Source organism: Malaclemys terrapin, chromosome 8 (assembly GCF_027887155.1).
Source record: "Malaclemys terrapin pileata isolate rMalTer1 chromosome 8, rMalTer1.hap1, whole genome shotgun sequence".
Taxonomy (NCBI): domain Eukaryota; kingdom Metazoa; phylum Chordata; order Testudines; family Emydidae; genus Malaclemys; species Malaclemys terrapin.
In genome coordinates, this window is record NC_071512.1 from 82,669,174 (window position 1) to 82,683,204 (window position 14,031).

At 39.6% G+C, this 14,031-nt stretch overlaps 1 protein-coding gene across 1 annotated transcript; it reads right to left on the reverse strand.

Moving 5' to 3' along the window:
• Positions 1-12,390: 12,390 nt before the first annotated feature.
• Positions 12,391-13,224, reverse strand: LOC128842463 (uncharacterized protein K02A2.6-like). Its single transcript, XM_054038486.1, has one exon. The coding sequence runs from the start codon at positions 13,222-13,224 to the stop codon at positions 12,391-12,393; it is 834 nt and encodes a 277-aa protein (XP_053894461.1).
• Positions 13,225-14,031: the final 807 nt, after the last annotated feature.

The following is a 14,031-nucleotide window of genomic DNA, read 5'->3' on the forward strand; positions in this document are numbered from 1 at the left end:
GTAGAGTATGCAAAGGATGCATTTTTTGGTTCACTGGAAGATCAAAAAAATGAAGAACAAAATTTAGGTTGGGGTCAGCAAATCAAAAAGTAAAAAAAAAAAAATTAATTTCAGGTCAAAGACAGTTTTGTTTTGACAAAATGGAAATGTTTTGCTTTAATTTTGACCATTTAAAAACATTTTTTTTCCCCAAAAATAATTATTTTAAAAAGATGTTCAAACTGCAAAACCAAAATATTTTTTTAATTTTATTTTTAGATTTTTTTCCCCCCACAGAAACAATGTGGTGAAACTGACATGAATTTGTGAGATGTTTTGGTGTCACCAAGTCTGCATTTCTCACTGAAAAAATGTTTTTAGATGAAAAATTTCTCCCCACTCTACTTCAGTTTGAAGCTAATTTCCCCAAATAAGTTTAGACTATGTTTGTGAAAATAATACTGAAAGGGTAAGATATTCAGCCCATGTATCCCAACTGGAAAAAAAAAGAGTTATACCAATTTACACCAGCAGTGGATTTGGCTCAAAGTGTGGTCCTTAATTTTGTCCCATGAATCCACTGAGGTGGTGATTGAAAGCCACCTCCTAATACAACTCCAAGAAATAACAATGAACTGACATTAATGACTGAATAGACCACTATTCAGAGCTAGAAGTAGGTCATCAGGGCTTTGTTTCTATATGGTTTTTTTTGATACACAAACATGATAATTGCTTCTTAAGGTAATCAGTTGGAAACAAGACCACAGATGCATTTCCTCTGAGATATGCAATTAAAGAATATATAATTCTAACGTTCTTCAGAGTTTCTGTAAACAGGAATAAATTCCCATCCAGTTTTAATAACATGGTCAGGTATCTCAGAGCTGTTCTAATAGTATGTTGTCCTTTGATATGGCACCTTCATATGCTTGAACTTCTCAGCAAACAATGAACAAATATAATTACCAAGTTGTGTTTTTTATCATCCTGCTCTCAGGAGATTGGACAGGGAAACAAAGGTCAGAGGTTAGGGGTAACTCCCTTGCCACAGTCCTCACCTCCACTACTGAAATCTTGTTGACCACCTTACAACATTTTAACTACTCACTTATGAAGTCAGATTTAGTAATGCAAATTGAAGTTAGGTGCTGCTACTTCTCATTTACAGGCATATGCATGTCTTTGCTGAAAACATGGAAATCAAATTTGAAAGTAAATGGCTCTGCAAACCACAGGCTTGGTGAAATGTTTGACAGGAAAGAATATATGTTTGCAACATTGCTTGACCCATGTTTCAAGGGCAGCATGGAAACCGTAATTCTACTCAGTGGAGCCATAGATCACTGAGAAGATGGTCTCATGAAGAAATGTGGCAGGCTAGGTCATCTTCTTCTTGTTGAACTTCCTGGTCAAATCAAAATATAGCTCATAAAACATTCACTGCACATGTACTTAAAATACCGCTTCATGCAAAAGGTATTGATGACTAGAAGTCAGTGAATTATTCGCAGCAATTTACTGAGTGAATTTATTTTCCTTTGGCTCATGGGACGTCAATGGTCAGATAGCAAGAGCCTTTAAATTATTTGTTGTTTGAATTTATTTGATCATTTGTCTGTGGTTAGTTTTTTAAAATAACAAAAAAATATTCACTTTTTTCTCCTTGCTATTCAAAATTGAAGCTGTGTTGACGATTAGTTACAATTGTTTACAGAAGGCCTGTGCTATTGCTCCTATTCCCTGATTGGATGAAATCTAGCACTTACATATAATCAGGAGAAGGACTTGAAGAAGCCAGAGAGGCTTTTAATTAGGGCTGTCAATTAATCAGAGTTAACTCATACAATGAACTCAAAAAAATAATAATTGTGATTAAAAAATTAATAGTGATTAATTGCAGTTTTAATGTCACTGTTAAACAATAGAGTACCAATAAAATATTTTAGATGTTTTTTTCTACATTTTCATATATATTGTATTCTGTGTTGTAACTGAAATCAAAGTGTATATTTTTGATTATAAATATTTGCACTGTAAAAACAAAAGAAATAGTATTTTTCAATTCACCTCATACAAGTACTGTAGTGCAATCTCTGTCGTGAAAATGCAACTCACAAATGTAGATTTTTCTTGTTATATAACTGCTCTCAAAAACAAAACAATGTAAAACTTCAGAGCCTACAAGTCAACTCAGTCCTACTTCTTTTTCAGACAATTACTAAGAGACAAACAGGTTTGTTTACATTTACAGGAGATAATGCTGCCCTCTTCTTATTTACAATGTCACCAGAAAGTGAGAACAGGCATTTGCTTGGCACTTTTGTAGCTGTAATTGCAAGGTATTTACATGCCAGATATGCTAAACAGAAGTCTTAAAAGAGCAACACTCTGATGCAGAAATTACAGAATCCGAACCACTAAAAAAGAAAAACAATCTTCTGCTGGTGGCATCTCAGCTAATGAAAATGAACATGCATCAGTCTGTACTGCTTTGGATTGTTATCGAGCAGAACCTGTCATCAGCATGGACCCACGTCCCTTGGAATGGTGGTTGAAGCATGAAGGGACATATGAATCTTTAGTGCATCTGGCACTTAAATATCTTGTGACGCAGGCTACAACAGTGCCATGCAAACGCCTGTTCTCACTTTCAAGTGACATTGTAAACAAGAAGCTGGCAGCATTATCTCCTGCAAATGTAAACAAACTTGTTTGTCTGAGCGATTGGCTGAACAAGAAGGAGGGACTGAGTGGACTTGCAGCCTCTATAATTTTACATTGTTTTATTTTTCAATGCAGGTTTTTTTGTACATAATTCTACATTTGTAAATTCAACTTTCATGATAAAGGGATTGCACTACAGTACTTGTATTAAATTAATTGAAAAATACTTTTTCTTTAGTTTTTTTACAGTGCAAATAAATACTTGTAATCAAAAATAAATATAAAGTGAGCACTGTACGTTTTGTATTATGTGTTGTAATTGAAATCAATATATTTGAAAATGTAGAAAACATCCAAAAATATTTAAATAAACTTTATTCTATTAATGTTTAACAGTGAGATTAATTGCGATTAATCGCAATTACTTTTTTTAATTGCTTGACAGCCCTACTTTTAATCTCTCCTGGAAATGTAGTGGTTAAGGAGAGAGCAGATAAACAGGATTTTACATCTTAGATGATTTTAAAATATTTTCCCTTTTGGTCCATATAGGCCCCAGCTGATGGAAAACTTCTGCTACTGTAAAATTTACTGGCTGAGAGCTGAGTTTAAACTTAATTTTCTCTTTGGCTCCATTTACTTCATACAAAGTAAATACAGGCTGTGAAGGGTATAATCAGATCTTTATCTGGCCTGTTTAATTGTCTTTCTGTCACAGCTGTGGCCACAGGGTTTGGAAACCCTGTCCATCTGACACATCCCATCCCATATAAAACATACAACTTTGTCTGTGAATAGCTATGAATGCACATTTAAAAATTACTGTTTGTGAGCAGTTGATTGCATGAGCTTAAAATTAATTATTTTTACTTGAATTCAGCAGCACTAAAACATTGTACAACTGGTATAGAATAATATGGCTTTTATTCAAGTCTGCATTGTGGAGTAGTAGTGCGGATAGTGGATATTATTGTAACTTCAGGTGGATTGTTTCTCTTCCCTATCCTGTGCCTCTCACTTCACCATCATGAAACCTGACTCCAACTTATGTGAGTGAAGTAAACTTTATCCTAATTAATAAATAACCTAACAGTGCTGCTAAACATTTCATTTTGTTAACATATCAGTTATCTTTTATATCTGTTAAGATATCATAAACTCAAAAATCATTTCAGATATTTCCACAGAGCAAGAAGGGCTACTTCAACACCCATCTTTACATTTTTGTTATGGTGCAGTTCTCAATGTCTCCAAAAGGTAAATAATACATGACAAAATCTACTGATGTTATAGAATCTTTGAGTGGTATTTTTCTTTAAATATTAAACATTATTTTTGAAGTAGTATGAACTATGCACAGTTGCACTCAACAATTTTCCCGTTAAAAAGGAAATATGCCATGCTCAGCCAATTTTTTTTTCTTTGATGTCCATGCATAATCATGTTATGTAGAAGTTCTTTTTAACTGTGGTCCTTCAGAATAAACTATATACAATTACCATACTTATTTTATTCTGAAATACAGAATAAAGACAAGGATGATGTTTTGGAGTCCAACTCATAAACATGTGCAGACTTCATGTTTTCTGCTTGCTTATGCGCTCTTACAATGGATCTGATATGTACATAAAATTATTCTTTTCATTACAGGGGACACAGGCAATACCAAAAATTAAACATATTAAAGCATAAATACTCAACTAAATGTTCTGTGTACATTTTCTTCCCCAAACGAACTATTTAAAATGTTGGAGGAAATTCCCAAATGCAAAGCTTAAATTGACTTTAGTAAAGGCAGGTTCAGTGTTTACAGTATTCCCTCATCTACTGGTTTGCTTCAGCCTCCAGTTTGAACAAAATACTACTCTGAAAAGCAGAGCTAATATAAAGAAAATGTTTCCTTTAAACAAACTTTTGAAAAGGTGTTTGGCTTAGTGAAAGCTGCATTTCAGCAGAGTGGCACAGCAGGAACCTGAGGGGCCCAGTAACCAGAGGTCAGTGGATCACCAACAATTGCATAGCTCAAGGTGCTCCAATGACACAATCATTTAACACATGGCTTTTGTGTCTATCCAGCAGGGGGTCTTTCATATTGATTTTAGAAACTCCTGTGACAGTATGAATTTTACATTGTGCCAGATCATGAACCTTATTCTGCAGCCCTCACTGTAAAACTCCCATTCTTTGGACGCCTAGGGAAAAAAATCCAAAATGCAATTTAAATATTCACATTTGGATGCTAGGTTAATTATTAATGAATTATTTATTCACTCAGAATATATATGAAACAAGACTCATGGAAATACAGTTTAATGATAGATTTAAATGTAAATGTGTTCTCTATGGGATGGGTTTTACAATTATGCTTCAGAAAACATTTATTTTTCTAGTTATCACTGTACTGATCACTGATTTAATAGTTTACCCCAAAAAAATGCTATAGGAACCACCTTTGTGGTGCTCCAATAGCATGGTACAAAATTTCCAAAGTGAAATGGAACACAGATTTCTTTGATGTATTTTGATAGACTTCCCATCCACTTATAGTGAGGTTTTCACACTATTTCTAGGACAGAAAGGAAGTTCACTATAATTGGTCATGGTCCTCACTCCCTTGGGCTGCTCAGCAGTTGGAGCTGATCCTCAGATGCACCTGCACTCAGCAACGTAGGTAACCCTCTGAAGCCCATGCTTCGGGGCATTCCCTGACCGGTTCTGGCCTTCCACTGCCCGTTGGGGATTTTGTATGAGTACGTACTGAAAGAAAACCCAGTCAAGAGCAGAGTTTTAGTTTATTATTATTTTATTGAAAGTGAATGAACTGAATAATGAACAATGATGAATGGCAAGTGATGTGCTGATAGAAAGTATGTGTAGGGAAATGTGAATTACTGGCATAGTAACATATCAAAAGTAACATATCCCAGAATATTGAATCTGGGAGCCAATTAGGAGAAATTGCATTCTCTGAGGTAGGGTAGCAGGGGTGAACAGGAAAGAATCTATACCCTGAAACACTGCCAATATAATTCTTGAGTGTTTTGTTACCTAGATAAGAGAGAAGGCATCTTTAATCTCCAGACAGAATAGAGGAAACTGAGCTATTACAGGAGAATTAATATTACAACCTGATGACAACAGCTCCTGCATGGGATGTCTGGCATTCCCATATACATTTTTGTCTGACAGGATGTCACATAAACTAGATGTACAAAACAGGGGGAAAAGTCTGTATCATGAATGAATCTAGTAGCCTCACTGTAAAATAAGCCACATAGCTTTGCAGAAACATACTGACATCACTCAGCTTTAAAATATCTCTATTAAATGAATATTGTACTCAATAATTAATGATAATACAGTTACGGGAGCCGAAAACAATTTTTTTTCTCATGAGGCCTGTTTTAATAAATTATAGAGTGAGGTCCAGAGCCATGGTAATGATTTCTGTGGTACTCAGCCAGCTTACCCCAGTTGAAGATGCGACCCATATCATTTAGTTATGTTGATAACAGGACATGAAATTATTGTGACGTGATGTGACTGTCATCATCTGACACTGACACGCTGGATGAAATGCTAATTTCTGAGTCTATTTTGATTTTGTTTTAAAAGGGCACTTTATTTTAGGCAGAAAAAAAAAAAAGACCAGACACTCGTGCCCTAAATAATCATAGGTAATTAGTGAGTTCCTGGGGAAAAAATCCAAAGCCTTTATTACTGATGCAGATGGGCACAGGTAATAATAAGTAAGTCTCTACTTACAACAAAGTCTTAAACTAAAGAAAAAAACAAACAAAACCTTATTATAAGGGTATGAAATTTCAAATGAAAATATAATTGGCTTGCTACATTTTTAGACTGCATTACTTAGGTGAAATATTATTGTTGCATCTTTATTATGAACATTTGAAATAGATATTATTGTAAAGCAGTTTTAATTCTCTCTTGTTCTCATTCTCATTATTTGGCCTGCTGTCCCCCTCAGTGCCTCATTGGCCTAGAAATGGCTTTCAGTCTCTATTCCTCTAGCTACCTCTGTTTTGTTGAGCAGCACATTCTCTGCCTCTCTTGTGCAGTCTCTTCACAGTTCTTTTCATAACCAGTTCAATTATCACATACACAGAACTCCTTGTTTCTTGAGTGGCTTTTCTAATTTTGGAACTTTCGGTCCCCAGCCAGTAGAGTAATGAAGCCTGGTTAGTCTTGCAACCTATACTCAAAGTAAAAGAATTTTGCTACCTATTTGCTGTATTAAGGTATTCACAAATGGGGTCTGAGAAAGGCCTTATCATTCCTTAAGCCCATAGGGCTTAACTCACAATTTTCTTTCTTGTTTTATGCCAGTGAAAGTCACATTGCAGTAATGCAGTGGTGAAACATTGAATTTAATTCATTCAAATGCATAAAGCTCAACTGATTGGGCTTTATGTGGGACAAGTGCAAGGGAACTAGGAAAGCAAAAACCACCCCACTCACCTGGTTCTAGGGCATAGGGCTGTAATGTCACTTGGTACTTTGGAATAGCAGCAGCTGCTGTTATTCTGCATCACCTGTATGGGAATTAGGGGCATTAGATATGTGCAGTGGAGGATCCTGCATTACCTTCCCTGACCTATTTCCATAAATCTCTACATCAGCCAATGTAGGGCCAGTTTGGAGACCTCTCTATAATGCACAAAGGTGTTATGTAGAAGCCCCCTGTATGACTGCTCTGTCATCAACCCTCACACACAGCTCCACCCGCCCTCCATATCAGGGTGACTTTTACCCTTATTGCATTGTTATGTGCATAGCACTACACCTCATGCAGGCAGGCTCTCTGGGCGGAGGCAATTTTTATCTTTCGTACCACATCTTGGTCCCATTGGTTATCAGTGAAAGTTGCAATGTTGCTATGGCAACACCATTTACTTGGATTCTTGACATTCTGATTATGGAAAACAAGTAACAGAATAATGTAGCAGAGCAACAGATGGCACTTTGGTATAAATCTAAATAAAGAAATAATAAATAGCAACACATACCTGCTGTAGATGATAAACATTTTCAATGCCTCTAAAATAATTCAGTGCAAATTGGACCCTTTAAAGATCAAAATCCCTACTCTGAGGACTGCAACATGTGGACTTGAGTGTATCATCCAAACTGGTGGCTACCAAGATTTTGAACCAAGGTTATGTTGTCTAAAGCATTACTTTGAATATATTAGCATCTTGGTGGCAAGATATTACTTTTTCCTTTTTTATTAGATTGTATTTTTCATAACTGCTGCGGATTACATTTCTTGTTTGCTGTGGTGTTGTCGTTGTGTTGGTCCCAGGATATTAGAGAGACAAGGTGGGTGAGGTAATATCTTTTATTGGAACAACTTTTGTCAATGAAAGAGACAAGTTTTCGAGTTTACACAGAGATCTTCACAAGCATGCCTTCATGAGAAGAGCTCTGTGTAAGCTCAAAAGCTTGTCTCTTTCGTCAACAGAAATTGGTCCAGCAAAAGATATTACCTTGCCCACTTTGTCTCACAGATTACATTGACATTAAATCATTTGCTGCCCTGGAAAGTAAAACAAGTGAGCTTTTTTTTTTTAATGCAGTTTTAATTTACAAAACTGATACTGAAAAGCCACTACTGAACAACCTGAAGAGCACACAGCTCCAGGAATAACCAAATAACACATCTTACAGGACCAAATTTTATAGCAGCCTGGGGCAGTATATTGGGTTAGGGCAGGATATTGGACACATGTTGGTCAAGTATCTTTCAGGGGGGAAAATGAGTAAACCGTCTGCAAAAAAGACCTGAAATAGTAAATGTAGAAAATGTTGACGCAAGAGGGAGAAGCCAAACCTAATCTGCTCACAGGTGCATCAAGGGATTTAAATTCTTCAACATAATGGACACAATGGATTGCTGGTGCCATCCAATCCATCAGTCCTAAAGTAAAAAATGTTACAGCAGCAGTGGAAAACATATTGAAACAAGTGAGCAGCCAAGATGAGAATGGACTAGCATTTAACAGCCATAGATGATGATAGCATCCCACTTTCACTCCATATGGGAGACCTGGAGAAAGGCATTGCCTCCTGAAAAGAAAAAATGGGGGAGTTGGAGAGCAGGAGTTGCCAAAGTAACATCAGGCTCTTTGGATTTCCCAAGAGTTAAGAATGCTCAGGCCCGATGGTGTAGTTTGGAAAATGGATCCCAGCTGGGCTTTCTAATCGCACACAGTCTCTCCTCTAATTAAGGAAGCTAACTGTAATACAACAATGGATAAACTTGGGGCAGATGTTAAAAGGTGGGGAAAAAACTATCCCTAATTTGGCATGGAAATAAAAAACCATCTGTACGCTAGTAACAACATATTTCACTCATTTCAAGCCCTGCTAAGTAACACAGTATGTAAAACTTAGGTTCTGTTTTTCTTTAAATACTTGCAAATGTGCAGTATGGTAGCCATGTTTAATATTAACATCAGACAATATTTCACCTATATTATCCAAGACAAGATTCTTTATGTGCTCTAGCTAAAGCTGTACTGCTTGACACTGTACTTATAATGCATCAAATGGATAAAAGGCTTATTGCAAAATCTAGATGGAGGAAGACTTAAGAATCAAAATCTTCCCCAAAGAATGGGAAATATGTCTGCAAAATGTTCAGGCTGTCACTAATTACTGTGGATTTCCTGTACATTGGATTTTTCATCAGCAAGATAACCTTGTCTCATGCAGAGAGTAAACATTACTTTGAGGGCTGATACTTCTTGCAGTTAGAGCTGGGCAGACAACAGATTTTTTGGTTTGTTGTCAATTTTGAAAAGTAAAAAAAACCCCAAAATCTTTGAGGTCAAACAAAAACATTTTGCTTTGATTTTGACCATTTTGAAACAAAAAGTCATTTCAAATTGAATAATTGGTAACCGTTGCAGTTGCTTTTTTTGTTTTAATTTTTCTTCAGACAAACAATTCTGTGATGTCATGAATTTGTGGAACATTTTGGTGTCAATGAATCTGCATTTTTCACAGAAAAATTTCATCCAGCTGTATGTGGAGTGACTGTAATAACACCACTGACTCAGAAATGCTCTTGGCCACGTATGTAAGATCCCAGGCTACTTGCAGGACATCAAACCCTGGTACAAATTGGGGATTTATTCATATTGGGGCCAATCCTATCCCAGCTTCCACAGTCTCAGTGAATGCCTTCCTTAACAGCAGATCCCGTGCGACATTATGCCACATTTGCAACTCCCTGATCCTGGAGCCAGCCAAGGACTGGTTTTGACGTGGGAGCAATAAATCCCACTGGGATTGTTCCAGCAGCTAAAGACTTTCACAACACAGTGATACTCCAGCCATAAACCTCTCCTGTCACACACACATCCACCCAATGTCCTCTCATGTGTCAGGTGGAGGGGTGTCATAGAGCTGACTGAGTCAATTAGGGGTTCATTCAGATGGGGAGAATAAAGCTGACTGACTCAAGCAGCTTTATGGCAGTACATAGGAAATAAAGTGGATTTGGAGGGTGTGCATCTCACCTGCACAGGGCTCAGCTCCACAGGGCATGGGTGGACTGTGGATAGGACAAGGCTGAGGGATCCATTGCTGTGTGGATCTTCTGATATCTGTTGTATCCTTGGGGGCAGCAGTTTTATGAAGAAATAACTTGAGACGCAGAGAGCTGTAGGCCTTGAAAAGCAGCCATTTATTGCCACACACTGAATTAACTAACAACCAACCAAAACGGGCTGCGCTATCCCCTAATAATCTAACTCAGTTGCCATAGCAACAACAAGATTCTATTACTACGACAACCAAATACACAACATATTCCTCCCCCCTTAATGAGAACATCCCCTAAATAAAAGAAACACTAAACTAGAGAAGGAGGGTAGACTGCCTCCATTCCTAGCTAACCCCCAGGGATTATTTTGCCCCGTAACCATGGGCTCACCCAAGCTAAAGATCCAGCCATTGAGGAGACCTTCTGTCTCAAGGTGGATTACGGCAGACTTCTGGTGTTGGTGCACCTGAAAGTATCTTGGGCGCCGGCCTGACAATGAGCTCAGGGTTCGTAGTGCGAACGGGTGAGGATGTGGTATCAACTCATTCAAGGAAGAGGTGTATCTCCGCTGTAGGCAGTAATGGAGGGGAAAAGTCAGGAACAGATGATTCTTGATTTCGCGTCTTGCCGGAAGTGGTGAAGTAAGGCAACTCAACTGAAGAAGTGTCCTGGGGACTAGTATGACCTGGCAACAGCTGATCGACATGTCGCTGCTAGGTGAGATCCTCAGTAGTCTGGACAATGTAGGAAACAGGTCCTGTTTGAGCAATGACAGTGGCAGGGACCCATTTATCTCCAGAAGCATAATTACAAGCCAAAACCAGCTGTCCTGGGCTAAAAGTTCGGTCTTTTGCTCTGGGTGCACACCTGCTGACCTGATCTTGCTGCTGACGTTGCATAATTTCAGCAGATCAAAGCAAGTGCACAGCTGTCGTCCCATCATTAGCAAGACCAGGGATGCCTTGGTCGTAGCATGAGGTGTGTTTCTGTAGGATAGTAAGAAGGTGTCCAGATGCTTTTGAATGGATAATTGTCCCCTTGCCGATTTCAAAGCTTGTTTCATTGTCTGCACAAATCTTTCGGCTAATCCATTCGTGGATGGATGATATGGTGCTGAAGTGATGTGGTGTATCCCATTTGCCTTCATAAAATTTCCAAACTCCTGAGAGACGAACTGCGGTCCATTGTCGCTCACAGGTTGTTCTGGCATACTAAAATGACTAAAGAGTCCCCATAGTTTTTGAATAGCACTCTCTGAAGTAGTGGACTGCATTATAGAGACTTCTGGCCATTTAGAATGGGCATCTACCACCACCAAGAACATGCTTCCTTCTAGTGGGCCAGTGAAGTCAATGTGAATACACTGCCATTCCTCACACCCTGACATAACATGCAAGCTCTTGCCTTCTCTTCAATAGCACTGTCCAATCCCGGCCACCAAAAATAGCTTCATGCAATGTCCTTCATGCGCACTATTCTACAGTGACCGGAATGTAGCTGTTCTAACATCTGTGATCTCAGTGGTGGTGGGATAATGATATGTCTTCCCCACAACAAACAACCAGAATGGACCAATAACTCTGTTCTCCTGGACATGTAGGTAACAAGGTCGGGTGAGACTGTAGAGATTTGTTGAGACGTTCCATGCATCACCAGGTCCATAATGTGGGACAATACTGGGTCGACGCGAGTTGCCTTCTTTACCTGAGTAGCGGTGATGGGTGTGTTCTCTACCTGTTCAAAGTAAAAGATTTCCTTTTGGGCAATATCTCAACGTTTGACTGGCAAAGGCAGCCTTGAGAGACCATCTGCATTGCTGTGCAGAATGGATTTCCGATACTGGATTTCATATGTGTGTGAGGAAAGCAACAATGCCCATTGTTGCATACGACTAGCAGATAATGGGGGAATGCCTGTGTGTGGTCCAACATTTGAAGACAGAGGTCGATGGTCTGTGAGAAGTGTAAACTTCCATCCAAACAAGTATTGATGAAACTTCCAAAGTCCGAAAATGATTCCCAATGCCTCACGTTCGATTTGGACATTGTTAGTTTCTGCTCTGCTTAGGGTGCATGAAGCAAAAGCAATGGGTCTCTCTTCTCCCGAAGGCATAATGTGTGACACAACCACTTTGCACCCTTAGCTTTGTTAAATGCAACATCACAGGCTTCAGTCTACTTCCAGGCCTTGTTTTGCCCCAGGAGTTCGTGAAGTGGTTTTAACAGTGTGGCTAACTGCGAGATGAACTTCCCATAATAGTTCAATAGTCCTAGAAATGAGCAAAGCTGGCTAACATTTTGAGGAGGTGGAGCCTCCACAATAGCCTTAACTTTTTCAGGGGCCTTACGAAGACCCGTAGCATCAATGATGTGTCCTAAATATTCAACAGAGGACTGGAAGAATTCACACTTGTCTTTGAGGACTTGTAGGCAATACTCTTCCAGTCCTTGTAGGGTAGCCTCTAAATTCTTTAGGTGATCCTCTTCATTCGTTCCAATGACCAGAATGCACAGGACTCCTGGCAAGCCACACAAGATCTGGTCCATAGCCTTCTGGAATAAGGTGGGAGCAGACATTATTCCGAAGGGTAGGCGACAGTACTGATAAAGCTCTTTATGCATCACAGTAGTCAACAGCTCTTGGGACTTTTCATCAACATGCATCTGTAAATATGCTTGACTCAGATCAATCTTACTGAATTTTTGTCCCCCAGCCAGGCCCGCAAAGAGGTCATTGATGCGGGGAAGTGGGTATTGCTCTGCACACAACACCGGGTTGACCATGACTTTAAAATCTCTGCAAATCCAGAGAGAGCCATTTTTCTTCACTATTGGAATGATTGGAGTTGCCCATGAGCTATGAGTAACTGGTATTAGGACTTCATTTGTGACCAGGCACTCCAGGTCTGCTTCAACCTTTGGCCTGAGGGCATATGGCACAGTTCTAGCTTTCAGATATTTTGGCTGACTTCCAGGTTTAATGTTCAATGTCACAGTGATTCCCTTCATACTTCTCAGATCCTCTCCAAAAACAGCAGCACGTTTCCTTAGTACAGCAGTTAGACTGGTTTAATCTTTAGTCATTCGGTGCACTTCTGCCCAGTTCATCTGAATCTTCCTCAGCCAAGACCTACTCATTAAGGCTGGGTAATTGCCTTTCACCACAAACAGTGGCAATTTAGCAGCCTGTACATTGAGTTCCATCTTAACATCAGTAGTGCCCAACATGGGCACAGCCTCTCCCGTGTACATCTTCAGAACAGTTTTCGTTGCCTTAAGCAGAAGATGCTGTAGCTTTTCTTTATACACAGTCTCTGAGACCCCCAAGATGGCTCCACCCAGGGGCGGCTCTAGGCACCAGCAAAGCAAGCACATGCTTGGGGCAGCCCATTTGCAGGGGCGGCAGGGATCCAGCATGGAAGCTGAGAACCAACAGGGGGCCCTGAGAGCTGTAGTTCCTTGGTTAGCTCCCTGCCTATAGAGCCAGCCCTGGAGCAGGGAAAGAACTACATTTCCCAGCATTCCCTTGGCCACTACCAACAGGAAAGAGGGGGAGGGAGGGAGGAAGCTGAGACCTCATGCTGCAGCCTGCTTTGAATGGAGAGCTGCACTGGGCAGGGTAGGGATACCATACTTTAACATTCAAAAAATAGGACACTCCACAGGGAGGGAGGGTAGCCCCACCCTGCCACCATCCACCCCCTCCGACTGCCCCCCACAGAAACCCCAACCTATCCAACCCCACCTGCTCCCTGTCCCCTGATCATCCCCTCCCGGGACCCCTGCCCCTAACTGCCCCCCAGGACCCCACCCCCT

Coding starts and splice junctions, on each gene's coding strand:
- LOC128842463 (XM_054038486.1), bottom strand. CDS start 13,224: ATGAAGGGAATCACTGTGACATTGAACATTAAACCTGGAAGTCAGCCA.